Source organism: Bombina bombina, chromosome 5 (genome assembly GCF_027579735.1).
Source record: "Bombina bombina isolate aBomBom1 chromosome 5, aBomBom1.pri, whole genome shotgun sequence".
Classification (NCBI taxonomy): Eukaryota; Metazoa; Chordata; class Amphibia; order Anura; family Bombinatoridae; genus Bombina; species Bombina bombina.
Genome location: NC_069503.1, coordinates 171,598,440 through 171,616,037, shown reverse-complemented (window position 1 = coordinate 171,616,037; position 17,598 = coordinate 171,598,440). Strand labels below are relative to the sequence as shown.

General features: G+C 39.1%; 1 protein-coding gene across 1 annotated transcript in view; it reads right to left on the bottom strand.

The window, feature by feature from the left end:
• The window catches only part of LOC128660139 (sodium channel protein type 4 subunit alpha-like), a 659,663-nt gene that overhangs the window by 354,347 nt on the left and 287,718 nt on the right, over positions 1-17,598 (bottom strand). The window contains 1 exon segment of the mRNA XM_053713786.1: positions 17,525-17,598. This exon segment is cut by the window's right edge and continues 310 nt beyond it. Coding sequence (XP_053569761.1) covers positions 17,525-17,598 — 74 coding nt within the window.

Here is a 17,598-nt window from a genome sequence, read left to right as displayed (position 1 = left end):
TTAGGGTTCCCAGGATTCTGTCTTTTCTCCAAGAAGGATTGGAGAAAGGGTTATCAGCAAGTTCTTTAAAGGGACACATTTCTGGTTTGTCAATTTTGCTTCACAAACGTTTGGCAGATGTGCCAGATGTTCAGTCTTTTTGTCAGGCTCTAACCAGAATTAAGCCTGTATTTAGACCAATTACTCCTCCCTGGAGTTTGAATTTAGTTCTTCGAGTTCTTCAAGGGGTTCCGTTTGAACCCATGCATTCCATAGATATTAAATTGTTATCTTGGAAAGTTCTGTTTTTAGTTGCTATTTCTTCAGCTTTCAGCATTACAATGTGATTCGCCTTGTCTCATATTTCATTCTGATAAGGTGGTTTTACGTACCAAACCTGGTTTTCTTCCTAAGGTTGTTTATAATAAGAATATTAATCAGGAAATTGTTGTTCCTTCCTTGTGTCCTAATCCTTCTTCTAAGAAGGAGCGTCTGTTACATAACCTGGACGTGGTCCGTGCCTTAAAGTTTTACTTACAGGCAACTAAGTATTTCTGTCAATCATCTTCATTATTCATTGTTTGTTCTGGAAAGCGTAGGGGTCAGAAAGCTACGGCTACCTCTCTTTCTTTTTGGCTGAGGAGTATAATCCTCCTGGCATATGAGACTGCTGGACAGCAGCCTCCTGAAAGAATTACGGCTCATTCTACTAGGGCTGTGGCTTCCACATGGGCCTTTAAAAACGATGCATCTGTTGAACAGATTTTTAAGGCTGCGACTTGGTCGTCCCTTCATACTTTTTCCAAATTTTACAAATTTGATACTTTTGCTTCTTCTGAGGCTGTTTTTGGGAGAAAAGCTCTTCAAGCAGTGGTGCCTTCCGTTTAGGTCTCTGTCTTGTCCCTCCCTTTCATCCGTGTCCTGTAGCTTTGGTATTGTATTCCACAAGTAAGGATGAAATCCGTGGACTCATCGTATCTTGTAGAAGAAAAGGAAATTTATGCTTACCTGATAAACTGATTTCTTCTACGATACGACGAGTCCATGGCCCTCCCTGTCAATTTAACACAGATTATATATTTTATTATTTACAACTTCAGTCACCTCTGCACCTTTTAGCTTTTCCTTTCTCTTCCTAAACCTTCGGTCGAATGACTGGGGGTGGAGGGGAAGGGAGGAGCTATATATACAGCTCTGCTGTGGTGCTCTTTGCCACTTCCTGTTAGCAGGAGGATAATATCCCACAAGTAAGGATGAAATCCGTGGACTCGTCGTATCGTAGAAGAAATCAATTTATCAGGTAAGCATAAATTTCCTTTTTTCTAACCTACATACTAGCTTAACATGTTATATATAGACTGAGCATCTGATAAATGCAGCTGAATATGCATTGCATTGAATGAACAAGTATTAATTTCATATGTGGGTGGAAGTCAAATTACTGCTTCTATTATACAAAAGACCATCATTTTTTCATTTCCGCAAGAACATTTTTAAGGTTTCTGTAACACAGGTTGTTATATAAAGTAATGTGAAAAGTTTAATAAGTGTGATTAAAGGAATATGAAACACAACATTTTTATTTCATGATTCAGATAGAGCATGTGATTTTAAACAACTTTCTAATTTACTTCTATAATGAGTTTTTCTTCGTTCTCTAGGTATCTTTTGTTGAAAGGCAGGAAATAAGCTTAGGAGCCAGTCCATTTCTGGAGCACTATATGGCAGCAGTTTTGCAAGAATGTTATCCATTTGCAAGAGCAGTACATGGTAACACTATTTCCTGACATGTAGAGCTTCAGATGTCTACCTTTATATCTCTTCAACACAGAATATCATGGGAGCAAAGCAAAATTTGTCTTGTTCAAATTTCATTCATGTGGGAGCTCGGTTTGGCCTTATATTGGTTTTTGATTTGTTATTGTTTTTTCCAATGGGAACAACACATTTACAACTAATTTTAACAAAAATCTTACATTATAGAATTCAAACAATTAAAATAACCTATATTTCAATACCAACAGAACACATAGGCCTCTAGCTATCAACGTGTCTACTTACCTGCCTTCGCCGGCCCAATACGCCCGCCTAAGCTCGCCTACCATCGCCGCCGCCAAAGTTATCAAAATCGGAACAGCCAATAGAATGCAAGCTCAATCTGATTGGCTGATTGGATCAGCCAATCCGATTGAACTTCAATCTGATTGGCTGATTTAATCAGCCAATCAGATTTTTCCTACCTTAATTCTGATTGGCTGATAGAATCCTATCAGTCAATCGGAATTCGAGGGACGCCATCTTGGATGACGTCACTTAAAGGAACCGTCATTCGTCGTTCAGTCGTCGGTGGAAGAAGATGGCTCCGCGTCGGCTCGTCTGAAGATGGCTCTGCTCCGGATGGATGAAGATTGAAGACGCCGCCTGGATGATGACTTCAATCGGATGGAAGACTTCTTCAGCGCCCCTTGGATGATGACTTCAGTCGGATGGAAGACTTCTTCAGCGCCCCTTGGATGATGACTTCGGCCACTGCGGATCTCCTCTTCTGTTCCATCGGTGGTCGGCTGGCTGAAGACGGCTAAAGGTAGGATGATCTTCAGGGTTTATTTAAGGGGGGGGGTTGGATTAGATTAGGGGTATGTGGGTGGTGGGTTTTAATGTTGGGGGGTTGTATTTTTTTTTTACAGGCAAAAGAGCTGAATTCTTTGGGGCATGCCCCGCAAAAGGCCCTTTTAAGGGCTGGTAAGCTAATAGAGCTGTTAACTTTTTAATGTAGAATAGGGTAGGGCATTTTTTTATTTTGGGGGGGCTTTGTTATTTTATTAGGGGGCTTAGATTAGGTGTAAGTAGCTTAAAATTGTTGTAATATTTTTTAAATGTTTGTAACTTATTTTTTTTTATTTTTTTGTAAATTAGTTTTTTTATTTTTTGTACTTTAGTTAGTTTATTTAATTGTATTTAATTGTAGTTATTTGTAGGTAATTTATTTATTAATCTAATGATAGTGCAGTGTTACGTTTAATTGTAACTTAGCTTAGGATTTATTTTACAGGTAATTTTGTATTTCTTTTAGTTAGGTAGTTATTAAATAGTTAATAACTATTTAATAACTATTCTAACTAGCTAAAATAAATACAAAGTTGCCTGTAAAATAAATATAAATCCTAAAATAGCTACAATGTAACTATTAGTTATATTGTAGCTATCTTAGGGTTTATTTTACAGGTAAGTATTTAGTTTTAAATAGGAATAATTTATTTAATGATAGTGTAGTGATAGGTGTAATTGTAACTTAGGTTAGTTTTTATTTTACAGGTAAATTTCTCTTTATTTTAACTAGGTAGCTATTAAATAGTTAATAACTATTTAATAGCTATTGTACCTAGTTAAAATAAATTGATATTTGCCTGTAAAATAAAAATAAATCCTAACATAGCTACAATATAATTATTATTTATATTGTAGCTATATTAGGGTTTATTTTAAAGGTAAGTATTTAGTTTTAAATAGGATTAATTTAGTTAATAAGAGTTATAATATTTAGATGTATTTAATTAATATTTAGGTTAGGGGGGTGTTAGGGTTAGACAGGTTTAGGGGTTAATAATTTCATTATAGTTGTGGCGGTGTAGGGAGGGCAGGATAGGGGTTAATAAATTTATTATAGGTGGCGACGGTGTAGGGGCGGCAGATTAGGGGTTAATACGTTTAATATAGGTGGCGGTGGGGTCCGGGAGTGGCGGTTTAGGGGTTAATAAGTTTATTATAGTTGCGGTGGGGTCCGGGAGCGGCGGTTTAGGGGTTAATAAGTTTATTATAGTTGCGGCGGGGTCCGGGAGTGGCGGTTTAGGGGGTAATACATTTATTTAGTTGCGGCGGTATAGGGGGGGACAGATAGGGGTGTTTAGACTCGGGGTACATGTTAGGGTGTTAGGTGTAGACAGCTCCCATAGGAATCAATGGGATATCTGGCAGCAGCGAACATGAACTTTCGCTATGGTCAGACTCCCATTGATTCCTATGGGATCCGCCTCCTCCAGGACGGCGGTTTGAAAACCAGGTACGCTGGGCCGGAAAAGTGCCAAGCGTACCTGCTAGTTTTTTGATAACTAGCAAAAGTAGTCAGATTGTGCCGCACTTGTGTGCGGAACATCTGGAGTGACGTAAGAATCAATCTGTGTCGGACTGAGTCTGGCGGATCGAAGCTTACGTCACTAAATTCTACTTTTGCCAGTGTGTAGGGCTTGATAACTAAGGCGAATCAGTCTCGCCACAAATACGCTGCGGAATTCCAGCGTATTTGAGGTTGACGGCTTGATAACTAGGGGCCATAGGGTTAAATTACTACTCTTTTTAAATGACTGTGATCTACCCTATAACTTGCTGATGCCTACCTTTAGCTATATGGACCTCCTGACTTGGTGGTTTGCATCTGACCGTTTCAGTCAAAGCGATTGGAAATGGTTGTGCATCCCCTAGTCTCCTTCCTCCCAATGACAGGTTAAAGGGACAGTATACACTCATTTTCATATAACTGCATGTAATAGACACTACTATAAAGAATAAGATGCACAGATACTGATATAAAAATCCAGTATAAAATGGTTTAAAAACGTACTTAGAAGCTTTCAGTTTAGCTCTTTTGAAAAGGCAGTTGGAAAGCCCACTGCAAGTGGGAAATAAGACACTCCCCCCCCCCCCCCTTCTTTTGCATATGAAAAGACCCTTTACACAAACAGGAGCAAGCTGGAGAAGGTAGCTGACGGTATTCACATAAAACTTTGGGGCTTGGTTAGGAGTCTGAAAATCAGTGCAATGTTATTTAAAAATAAGCAAAATTATAAAAATTTAAAAAAAAAACAACTTTATGGGCTTTATAAATAGATCATCTACAAAACATTTATGCAAAGAAAAAATGAGTGTATAATGGCCCTTTATGGCTTGATTGGACAAGCCTGTATGACTAAAAACAACATTTACTGCCTGACTAGATATCCCTAAACATCAATCATTAGTAATACTATATTGGGCAAGAGACATGGACACATGAATGCTCAGACCCCTTGTACCTCATTACACATTAAGGACATATATAGCTCCTTTCCCACTTTTCTGCCACTTCCTGCCCTTTTCTTGGTAGCAAATGATGGCAATGAACAATAAAATCGATTTGGTAGAATTGTTCTATCTCCATCCATTATGTCCGATAATGTATTAATCTGCTTGTATAGGGCAAGAATCGCCATTAATTTGTATTTATCTAAAGCCCGAATCTCTAATTAAAACTCAACCATTAATAATTAGAACACATCTTTTACAGATTGGATGAAATGGGGCTACATTCTTAATAGCCAGACATTGGAAAATCTCCCTCTCTGTTTCCAAACAGATGTGGAACAGCTGAATTGTTGTCTCTGGGGGAGTATGGCTTCCTGAAGCGTAACAAATTATATAATTTCTTAGACATGAAATTGTATTGGGAACCATCCCTACCCACAATTACAGGACCTGTTGGTAACTCTTCTTCCTTGAATTAAAGGCTGGTGGATATAGCTATATCCCTCTCTTTCCCTTCTTTCTCCTCCCTTGGACTTAGTTAGTAGGGGATGATCTGAAAATGACGGGCACTATTTACAAATACCTTTTAGTTCCCCTAGCCTTTCTTTAGGGGAGGTATTGTTCTTAGTATACTCAATGTTCATTGTTTATTGTTGATTGCTATTTGAGAATGGGCTGCAATGAACTGCATCAAATTATTTGGCGCTATTCCCTTGCTCACAACTGAGTATAGTAAATTTACATATAATTTTTTCAGGCAGTTTAAATCAGAGCCTATGAAGAAATGTATATACAATTTATATTGTAAAGTGTAACTCTGTGACTGTATGACTTTCTGTTGTACGCTGAGATTTTCTAATAAAGTAATAACATAATTAAAAATGTTATTTTTAGACTATATCTGCGCATGTATCCTTTTTTCGTGTATTGAAAAAAAGAACACATTCGGCTAGATTTGGAGTTTTGTCGGTAACGACCCGAAAAACTAACGCCGGCTTTTTTCTGGCCGCACCATAAAAACAACTCTGGTATGAGAGACCACATAAAGGCTGCGTTAGGCTCCAAAAAAGGAGCGTAGAGCATTTTTAACGCAGCTTCAACTCTCGATACCAGAGTTGCTTACGGACGCGGCCAGCCTCAAAAACGTGCTCGTGCACGATTCCCCCATAGGAAACAATGGGGCTGTTTGAGCTGAAAAAAAACCAAACACCTGCAAAAAAGCCGCGTTCAGCTCCTAACGCAGCCCCATTGTTTGCTATGCGGTAACCCTTCCTACGTCTGCACTTAACACTCTAACATGTACCCCGAGTCTAAACACCCCTAACCTTACACTTATTAACCCCTAATCTGCCGCCCCCGCTATCGCTGACCCCTGCATATTATTATTAACCCCTAATCTGCCGCTCCGTAAACCGCCGCTACTTACATTATCCTTATGTACCCCTAATCTGCTGCCCTAACATCGCCGACCCCTATATTATATTTATTAACCCCTAATCTGCCCCCCACAACGTCGCCTCCACCTGCCTACACTTATTAACCCCTAATCTGCCGACCGGACCTGAGCGCTACTATAATAAAGTTATTAACCCCTAATCCGCCTCACTAACCCTATCATAAATAGTATTAACCCCTAATCTGCCCTCCCTAACATCGCCGACACCTAACTTCAAACATTAACCCCTAATCTGCCGACCGGACCTCACCGCTATTCTAATAAATGTATTAACCCCTAAAGCTAAGTCTAACCCTAACACTAACACCCCCCTAAGTTAAATATAATTTAAATCTAACGAAATTAATTAACTCTTATTAAATAAATTATTCCTATTTAAAGCTAAATACCTGTAAAATAAATCCTAATATAGCTACAATATAAATTATAATTATATTATAGCTATTTTAGGATTTATATTTATTTTACAGGTAACTTTGTATTTATTTTAACCAGGTACAATAGCTATTAAATAGTTAAGAACTATTTAATAGCTAGAATAGTTAAAATAATTACAAATTTACCTGTAAAAGAAATCCTAACCTAAGTTACAATTAAACCTAACACTAGACTATCAATAAATTAATTAAATAAACTACCTACAATTAACTACAATTAACCTAACACTACACTATCAATAAATTAATTAAATACAATTGCTACAAATAAATACAATTAAATAAACTAGCTAAAGTACAAAAAATAAAAAAGAACTAAGTTACAAAAAATAAAAAAATATTTACAAACATAAGAAAAATATTACAACAATTTTAAACTAATTACACCTACTCTAAGCCCCCTAATAAAATAACAAAGCCCCCCAAAATAAAAAAATGCCCTACCCTATTCTAAATTACTAAAGTTCAAAGCTCTTTTACCTTACCAGCCCTGAACAGGGCCCTTTGCGGGGCATGCCCCAAGAAATACAGCTCTTTTGCCTGTAAAAAAAAACATACAATACCCAAGCCCCCCAACATTACAACCCACCACCCACATACCCCTAATCTAACCCAAAACCCCCTTAAATAAACCTAACACTAAGCCCCTGAAGATCATCCTACCTTGTCTTCACCTCACCGGGTATCACACCGATCCGTCCAGAAGAGCTCCTCCGATGTCCTGATCCAAGCCCAAGCGGGGAGCTGAAGAGGTCCATGATCCGGCTGAAGTCTTCATCCAAGCGGGGCAGAAGTGGTCTTCCATCCGATTGAAGTCTTCATCCAAGCGGCATCCATCCGGAGCGAAGCGTCAGCATCCTGAAGACCTCCACCGCGGAACATCCATCCTGGCCGAAGACTGAACGACGAATGACGGTTCCTTTAAATGACGTCATCCAAGATGGCGTCCCTCGAATTCCGATTGGCTGATAGGATTCTATCAGCCAATCGGAATTAAGGTAGGAATATTCTGATTGGCTGATGGAATCAGCCAATCAGAATCAAGTTCAACCCGATTGGCTGATCCAATCAGCCAATCAGATTGAGCTTGCATTCTATTGGCTGATCGGAACAGCCAATAGAATGCGAGCTCAATCTGATTGGCTGATCGGATGGAAGACTTCGGATGGAAGACTTCAATCGGATGGAAGACCTCTTCTGCCCCGCTTGGATGAAGACTTCAGCCGGATAATGGACCTCTTCAGCCCCCCGCTTGGGCTTGGATCAGGACATCGGAGGAGCTCTTCTGGACGGATCGGTGTGATACCCGGTGAGGTGAAGACAAGGTAGGATGATCTTCAGGGGCTTAGTGTTAGGTTTATTTAAGGGGGGTTTGGGTTAGATTAGGGGTATGTGGGTGGTGGGTTGTAATGTTGGGGGGCTTGGGTATTGTATGTTTTTTTTTACAGGCAAAAGAGCTGTATTTCTTGGGGCATGCCCCGCAAAGGGCCCTGTTCAGGGCTGGTAAGGTAAAAGAGCTTTGAACTTTAGTAATTTAGAATAGGGTAGGGCATTTTTTTTATTTTGGGGGGCTTTGTTATTTTATTAGGGGGCTTAGAGTAGGTGTAATTAGTTTAAAATTGTAATATTTTTCTTATGTTTGTAAATATTTTTTTATTTTTTGTAACTTAGTTCTTTTTTATTTTTTGTACTTTAGCTAGTTTATTTAATTGTATTTATTTGTAGCAATTGTATTTAATTAATTTATTGATAGTGTAGTGTTAGGTTAATTGTAGATAATTGTAGGTAGTTTATTTAATTAATTTATTGATAGTCTAGTGTTAGATTTAATTGTAACTAAGGTTAGGATTTCTTTTACATGTAAATTTGTAATTATTTTAACTATTTTAGCTATTAAATAGTTCTTAACTATTTAATAGCTATTGTACCTGGTTAAAATAAATACAAAGTTACCTGTAAAATAAATATAAATCCTAAAATAGCTATAATATAATTATAATTTATATTGTAGCTATATTAGGATTTAGTTTACAGGTAAGTATTTAGCTTTAAATAGGAATAATTTATTTAATCAGAGTTAATTAATTTCGTTAGATTTAAATTATATTTAACTTAGGGGGGTGTTAGTGTTAGGGTTAGACTTAGCTTTAGGGGTTAATACATTTATTAGAATAGCGGTGAGCTCCGGTCGGCAGATTAGGGGTTAATGTTTGAAGTTAGGTGTTGGCGATGTTAGGGAGGGCAGATTAGGGGTTAATACTATTTATTATAGGGTTAGTGAGGCGGATTAGGGGTTAATAACTTTATTATAGTAGCGCTCAGGTCCGGTCGGCAGATTAGGGGTTAATAAGTGTAGGCAGGTGGAGGCGACGTTGAGGGGGGCAGATTAGGGGTTAATAAATATAATATAGGGGTCGGCGGTGTTAGGGGCAGCAGATTAGGGGTACATAAGGATAACGTAGGTGGCGGCGCTTTGCGGTCGGCAGATTAGGGGTTAATAAGTGTAGGTAGGTGGAGGCGACTTTGTGGGGGGCAGGTTAGGGGTTAATAAATATAATACAGGGGTCGGCGGTGTTAGGGGCAGCAGATTAGGGGTACATAAGCATAACGTAGGTGGCGGTCGGCAGATTAGGGGTTAAAAAAAATATTCGAGTGTCGGCGATGTGGGGGGACCTCGGTTTAGGGGTACATAGGTAGTTTATGGGTGTTAGTGTACTTTAGAGTACAGTAGTTAAGAGCTTTATAAACCGGCGTTAGCCCAGAAAGCTCTTAACTACTGACTTTTTTCCTGCGGCTGGAGTTTTGTCGTTAGATGTCTAACGCTCACTTCAGAAACGACTCTAAATACCGGAGTTAGAAAGATCCCATTGAAAAGATAGGATACGCAATTGACGTAAGGGGATCTGCGGTATGGAAAAGTCGCGGATGAAAAGTGAGCGTTAGACCCTATTTTGAGTGACTCCAAATACCGGCGGTAGCCTAAAACCAGCGTTAGGAGCCTCTAACGCTGGTTTTCACGGCTAAAGCCAAACTCCAAATCTAGGTCATTGCTTTGATTTGTTCTACAATCAATGTTTAGCCTAAATTTACAGGGAAGATTTTTCCCCTAGTCTCCTGCATACGCAGTTTACTATAACAAAGGCAAAATGACAGTCTATCTTTTATCTTTTGTAGAAACGTATCTATTATTTGCAAAAGCTGTTAATATATCTCTAAAAAACTGTTGAGCAAACATGAACCGTCAATTAAAATAAAGAATTTAGAAATACTGATAAATAATTATCTCCTCACAGCAAGGGTGAGATTACATATACGGCGTAGGTTCACCTCGCACATCAGGTGAATTACATAAACGGTGCCGGCAGATCAGATACTGCCGTAAGTCGGATATACCGTTGAGGTACAGAAATGTGCGGGAATAAATATTTCTGGAGTCACCAGTGACTTACTGCAGTATATGATCAGCCGGCACCTAAGAAAAAACAAAAAAAAGTTAAAACACCAGTAAAAGTCTAACCAGACACATCAAAACCCCTATATCCACCAGTCTCCCACATTGCAACTAATAATAAAATGTATTAGACTCTAAACCGCCATCCCCCCACATCACAACTACTAATAAAATGTATTAACCCCTATGTATATATATCAACCCACATAGAATTTATATGTAAACACGTTTTTAGGATAGCTGAATATTGTGCTATTAAAAGTGATAGTAAACACCAAGTGATTGTTGTATAAAAGGTTTAATTATGTATAATGGAACAATTATTTACATAGTTTAGCTCTGAAGATTGTGGATTTTTCTTATTCACTGAACTGGAAATGCACCATGCTGATTAAAGGCTAACCCTGCTACATTTGTTTCCCTTAATTGGCTTTAACTGATAACATCTGCAATGCATTTTATACTGACAAAATCACTCAAACCCAGAGTAGCTCCTCTAAATAAGGCAAACGGTGGGTGAAATTTGACTATAAAAAACAATTGCAGAAATGAAGATGACAATCTTTTTTTGATCAAGACTGGATTGATATCACTGGGATACTCAATATCCTCAAATGTTCTATGCCCTGCCTATCACATCACTTCGTCAGTTGCAGCCCTGGCACTCTCAGCAAACACGCTATTTGCAAAAATGCTCCTGTACTGCTTAGCGTGTCTGGAGGAAAACTCACTCTGAACCTGATTTCATACATAAGTTTATTCTTCGTTCATACACTTCTGCCCTTCACTTAGCCAAGCAAACCTACTTCTCTACTCTCATATCTAATCTTTCCTCAAACCCTAAACGACTCTGCTCAACCTTTAACGCTCTCCTCTACCCACCTGCTCCACCCCCCCCCCCCCCCCGTCTGACTTTAGTGCTCAAGACCTGGCAGACTACTTTTTAAACAAAACATGTGCTATCCGAAGCAACATCCCAACACCAACCTGCAATATTCCAACAACAGGCCCAGTTACTCCCTCTGCATCTTCCATCCAGCCACTGAGAATGAAGTTTCTTCCTTACTATATTCCTCACGCCTCACTACCTGATCGCTCGACCCTATCCCTTCCCATTTAATACCCTCCCTATCTCTCACCCTCACTTCTGCTCTTACCCATGTTTTCATCCTATCTCTCTCTACCGGCTCATTCCCATCTTCTTTCAAACACGCAAAAGTCACTCTCATACTCAAAAAACCCTCCCTCAATCCAAATTCTCCTAAAAGCTACCGCCCCATATCACTGCTTCCACTAACATCAAAACTCCTTGAAAAACTAGTTTACAATCGCCTAACCCACTTCCTTTCCGCCAACTCCTTGCTTGACCCCCTGCAATTCGGATTCTGCCCCAAACAGTCAACTGAGACTGCCCTTACAAAGGTTACTAACGATCTTCTCTCTGCTAAAAATATTGGTCACTACTCTATACTAATCTGACTTGACCTCTCAGCTTCCTTTGACACAGTTAACCACCCCCTCCTCCTACAGACCCTTAGCTCTTTTGGCCTCTGTGACACTGCTCTTTCCTGGATTCACTCCTATCTTTCTCACAGGTCTTTTTCTGTGTCATTTGCCGGCGACTCCTCCTCTCCAATGCTACTGTCTGTTGGAGTACCTCAAGGATCTGTTCTGGGTCCTCTACTCTTCTCCATTTATACTTCTTCGCTGGGTAAACTTATCAACAGTTGTGGCATCAAATATCACCTCTATGCTGACAACAACCAGATCTACCTCTGTCCTTCCATCCCTGCTCTCTCTCCCTCAGTCCTTTCTCATGTCAGCAATTGCTTATCTGTTATTTGTTCCTGGATGGCCTGTCACCACCTAAAGATTAACATGTCCAAGACTGAGCTCCTTCTTATCCCCCCTCAAGTTCTACGCCGCCTTGTGACTTCTCTATACCTGTTGACGGCATCACTATTTCCCCATCGCCCCAAGTCCGCTGCCTGCTGAGACACTTGACTCAAATCTATCCTTCGTCTCCCATATTCAATCGCTTTCCACATCCTGCTGCAACCATCTACGCAATATTTCCAAGATTCAACCTTTTCTGTGCGCTAACACCAAAAAGCAAATAATCCACTCCCTTGTTATTTCCTGACTTGACTACTGCAATAACCTACTTACTGGCCTTCCTCTTTCCCGCATCTCCCCCCTTCAATTCATCCTAAATGCCTCTGCCAGGCTGATCCACATTTCCCGACGCTCTGTATCTGCTGCGCCTCTCTGCGAGTCCCTTCATTGGCTCCCCATTCACAGCAGAATTAAATTCAAAATTCTCACTCTTGCATACAAAGCTCTCACCAACACCGCTCCCCTCTACCTATCCTCGCTTATCAACAAGTATACTCCAGCCTGCCCACTAAGATCCAACAATGACCTGCTCCTTGCACCCGCGACTATCACCTCCTCTCATGCTAGACTGCAGGACTTCTGTCGTTTAGCACCTACCCTCTGGAACACTCTCCCTCGTGCTGTCAGTCTTTGCCCTAATCTTTCTACCGTTAGATGCTCCCTGAAGACTTTTCTGTTCAGAGAAGCCTACCACCCAACTCAATATTATTTCTCTTACCTAACAAAATTTCCCTCATCTAACTCTGCATTAACATTTTTCTCAATCTTACAGTCCTCACCTCCTGTTTCTCAAACTCCTACCAGTCTAGATTATAAGTTCCCACAGGAATAGGACCCTCAATTCCTCCTGTATGAGTTTGTAAATTTTATCCTGTCTCTTACAAGTTTTATATTGTTTTATTTAAATGAACTGTATCCATGGACAGTGCTGCGGAATATGATGGCGCTTCATAAATAAAGCATAATAATAATAATATCACATGTCTTCCCTATAAATACTGTACCTGTGTTTTCCATAGAATTGTCATTATAAAGTAGCCATATGGGGGCGGTGTAATACTTTTTAATATCATTACATTTTCTGCTACCCAAAGCACAAATAAATTGCATAATTTTACATAAATGTATTTAATGATAATTTGAACAATAGACATTTAAAAAAATGTAATATTAGGTAATTGTAGTTTATTTTTGGCTAAAGTTTTAGCCGGGTGGTCAGTTAAATCAACGGGTGGTGCATCCATTAAAAATGTCCTGGAGAACAATCTGTACCCACCATACACATTGCAGTAGGTATTACATGTATCAATATTTTTGCATTAAATAATTTCTTTCAGCAAATATTGATCCTTTATGCAATACAGACATCGCACCACTCACTTTCTGATTTCTGAGTGTGACCTCATCACTGAGCAGACATATGCACGGTGCAAACAGCATCACATGACCTAGGGGTCACTTACAATGATTTAGCTACAACATTCCCCATAGACTTTAATGGTTTTCTGTTGATAATCATGACATACTTTTTCTAAAACATTGTGATCGACCCCCTAGTCATCTGTGTATGCCTTAAAGGGGTACGAAACCCAAAAATCAGCAGAGCATACAATTGTGCTTCATTCCCATGGTATTCTTTATTGAAGAGATACCTAGCTGGGTGTCTGGCGCACATGGTGAGAAACAGTCTGCAATTTAGTGCTCGTCCAAATAGATAACATTTCTGCAAAACTGCTGCCATATAGTGCTGCAGACTCGTGCACACTCATGAGCTTACCTCCCTATAGAGAACGAACACAATTTGAAAATAAAAGTAAATTATAAAGTTGTTTAAAATGACATGCTCTGTCTGAATCATAAAAAAAAAACATTTTTGGATTTCACTTCCCTTTAAACTGATAACTACACTAGAATAAATACTAATCACTATGATATTGCTTTCCCTCCTGTTGCTGCAGCTCTCTTTAAAGCTGTGTTCCTATTTGAATCTGTGAATTGCTGTCTGATGGTGTAGCTCCGCCTCTTTGTACTGGGGCGGCCATCTTGGAGCTCAGGTATTCTCACAGTCTGTAACATAAGCGGTGCACACTAACAAATCAGTAATATTGCATACTATTTGACAACTGTATGATGTGCTTCTGGCTACCGGGCCGATTTACTAATGTGCTGTCGGCATTTCGAAAAAAAAATCTACTCATTTGAAGTTGAGACATAGGGGTAGATTTAACAAGTGCTGGGCGGAATGATTCGATGTAGCATACGCTGTCGGCATTTAACATTGCACAAGCATTTCTTGTGAAATGCTTGTGCAATGCCGCCCCCTGCACATTTGCGGCCAATCGGCTTCAAGCAGGGGTGTCAATCATCCCCATCAGATTGGATCGGGATGATTGCAGCCCGCCATCTAAAAGGTGGCGGAGAAGTTAAGGTGCAGCGGTCTTACGACTGCAGCTTCTTAACTTACGTTTTAGGTGTAGAAAGCAGCATCTGCTGCTTGTTTAATCTACCCCTAAGTGCTAAAGCATTGTCTTTTTATCATGCATTTGTTGATTATGCAATTTTACTGTATTTACTAGTCCTTAAAAGGATCTAACATTCTACAAGTATACATACATTTGCATACTATTCTCATGGTAAGCGTTGCTTTAAATACATTACATATCCAGCATTTCTAGCGTTACTAATATCTTTTAAGATTGTGGAGAAAATGTTGGAGTTGCAATATAACTACAGGCATTTCAGGGTAAAAGAAAAGGAAAACTCAAAAATAAGCTCTATAACACCCAACTGTAACAATAACATTTAATGCACTAATTATTAGTATATCAAATCACAGGTGTACCCACATGCCGTAATCTTGTAATAAAATAAAATATAAAGTTACCTTATGGCACACACTTAATAGTACAAATAGGGGCCGATTTACTAACCCCCGAATGCTGCTATATGCAGCTGTTTCCGTGCGAGCCTTCAGGCTCGCCGGAAACAGAAGTTAAGAAGCAGCGGACTTAAGACCGCTGCTCCTTAACTCGTCCACCGCCCCTGAGGCTGCGGACATCAATCCGCCAGATCTCATACGATCGGATTGATTGACACCCCCTGTTAGCGGCCGATTGGCTGCAAATCTGCAGGAGGCAGCATTGCACAAGCAGTTCACCAGAACTGCTTTTGCAATGTTAAATGCCGACAGCGTATGCAGCATTCAGCGATGCAGGGCGGACATGATTCACTATAGCAAATCATGTCCGCCCGGGGTATGATAAATCTACCTCATAATCTCAAATTTGTTACCCAAATCCAAAGCTTTCATAACCAAGGGGACCAAAAATAAAACTACTACTACCATATTAAAAAATAAGTTAAAACCAATAAAACAAAACAAAAAAAAGTTTAAAAACTATAAAATTACCCAAATAAAGTAAAGCTCTGACAACAGACTGAATGGCGTAACTCACGCCTAACATACATTTTGCCAAATGCGGTTTTCTCAAAAGGCAAGAGCCTTACTTTATTTGAAATAGAGATGATGTATTTTTTATTTGAATGGATATGGTGTAATACATTACTTACATATAATGTTAAACACACCTGATTGCCACAGCTTATTGGGGATTCTTTCAGTAATTCTGTATGGAAGAGTTTGATTTGATACTGGAAGCTCATTTTTTAAAAAGACTTATTTCATGACAGCTACATTTTTGTAGACTGGAGTTGCAGATAATTTTATAGTTTTAAAACAAGGTGTTTTTTTATTGGTTTTAGATGATATTAGGATGGCATAATGTTACCATGCCAAAAATTACACCACTGGTTTGATTAGGATGATAGACAGCTACAATAATCTGTGAAGCAATATCTTGCTTTCATGATTCAGATAAAGCATGCAATGTTAAGCAACTTTCTAATTTACTCCTATTATCAAATTTTCTTCATTCTCTTGGTATCTTTATTTGAAAAGCAAGAATTTAAGTTTAGATGCCGGCCCATTTTTGGTGAACAACCTGGGTTGTCCTTGCTGATTGGACAGAACCAATAAAAAAATGCTGTCCATGGTTCTGAACCAAACATTGGCTGGCTCCTTAGCTTAGATGACTTCTTTTTCAAATAAAGATAGCAAGAGAAAGAAGAAAAATTGATAATAGAAGTAAATCAGAAAGTTGCTTAAAATTGCATGCTCTATCTGAATCATGAAAGAAAAAAATTGGGTTTAGTGTCCCTTTAATTATATTTTTAGCCCTAATGCAAACCACCAGATCTATCCATAACATTAACATAAATAGCCATAAAAATATAATTCAATATTAGGGACAAAGGGTCTCTGTACTCCAAAAAATATATAATTCATATGAAAGCGCAGCATTTAAACGTGAAGGTATTTTTGCCTGAAAAAAATACATGAAATAAAAGTTGTTTACATGTAAACTAATATACCAGTGTAATCTGTGTAATTTGCTTATAGATACTCGGGGCCAATTTACTAAAGTGCGTGCGGACATGATACGATGTAGCATATCATGTCCGCCACACATTGATAAATGCCGACAGCATATGTTCTGGTGAACTGCTTGTGCAATGCCACCCCCTGCAGATTCGCTAGCAGGGGGTGTCAATCAGCCCGATCGTATAGGATCGGGCGGATTTAAGACCGCAGCCTCAGAGCAGGCGGACAAGTTATGGAGCAGTGGTCTTTAGACCGCTGCTTCATAACGACTGTTTCCAGCGAGCCTGAAGGCTTGATAATTCGGCCCCTCAGTGATCAATAGCAGGAAGTATCTATCAACATTTACAGCATGTGCCAGAGCACACAGTATATGTATATGAAACTGTAATTGGGTTATGTCACATGACACAGGGGTCAAGGAATGTAATAATTCACATTTCTCAGAAAACTACAGCTCATTTGAAACTCACAGTAAGGGTCTGATGATTTAAAGCTCTCTGCTCAGGTGAAATGTTCTAAGAAGTCTCGTCAATAAGGAGAGGCCCGTAAAACATTTTTTAGAAACATACATATTAGCTTCAGAGAGGTTGATGTCGCTATGATGTGAAGGAGAGACTCCTACATATAGGATACAATATAGGGTCTAAAAAAATTCCTAATGATTTTGCATGATTTCTCCCCCTATGCCAAAGAGTTTTTAATCATCAGTGTTATTGCATTCTCTTTTTATTATGCATATCTGTTGACTATGACCTTTGATGAAAACCAAGTCTTGAATGTAATTAACGTAAGAGAAATATACTTACATTTTCCTCTGCTCCAGATTTTTCCACTATTACTGCAGGCAGGAGTAGTCCTCCCGGAGATGATGGGTTTGAAT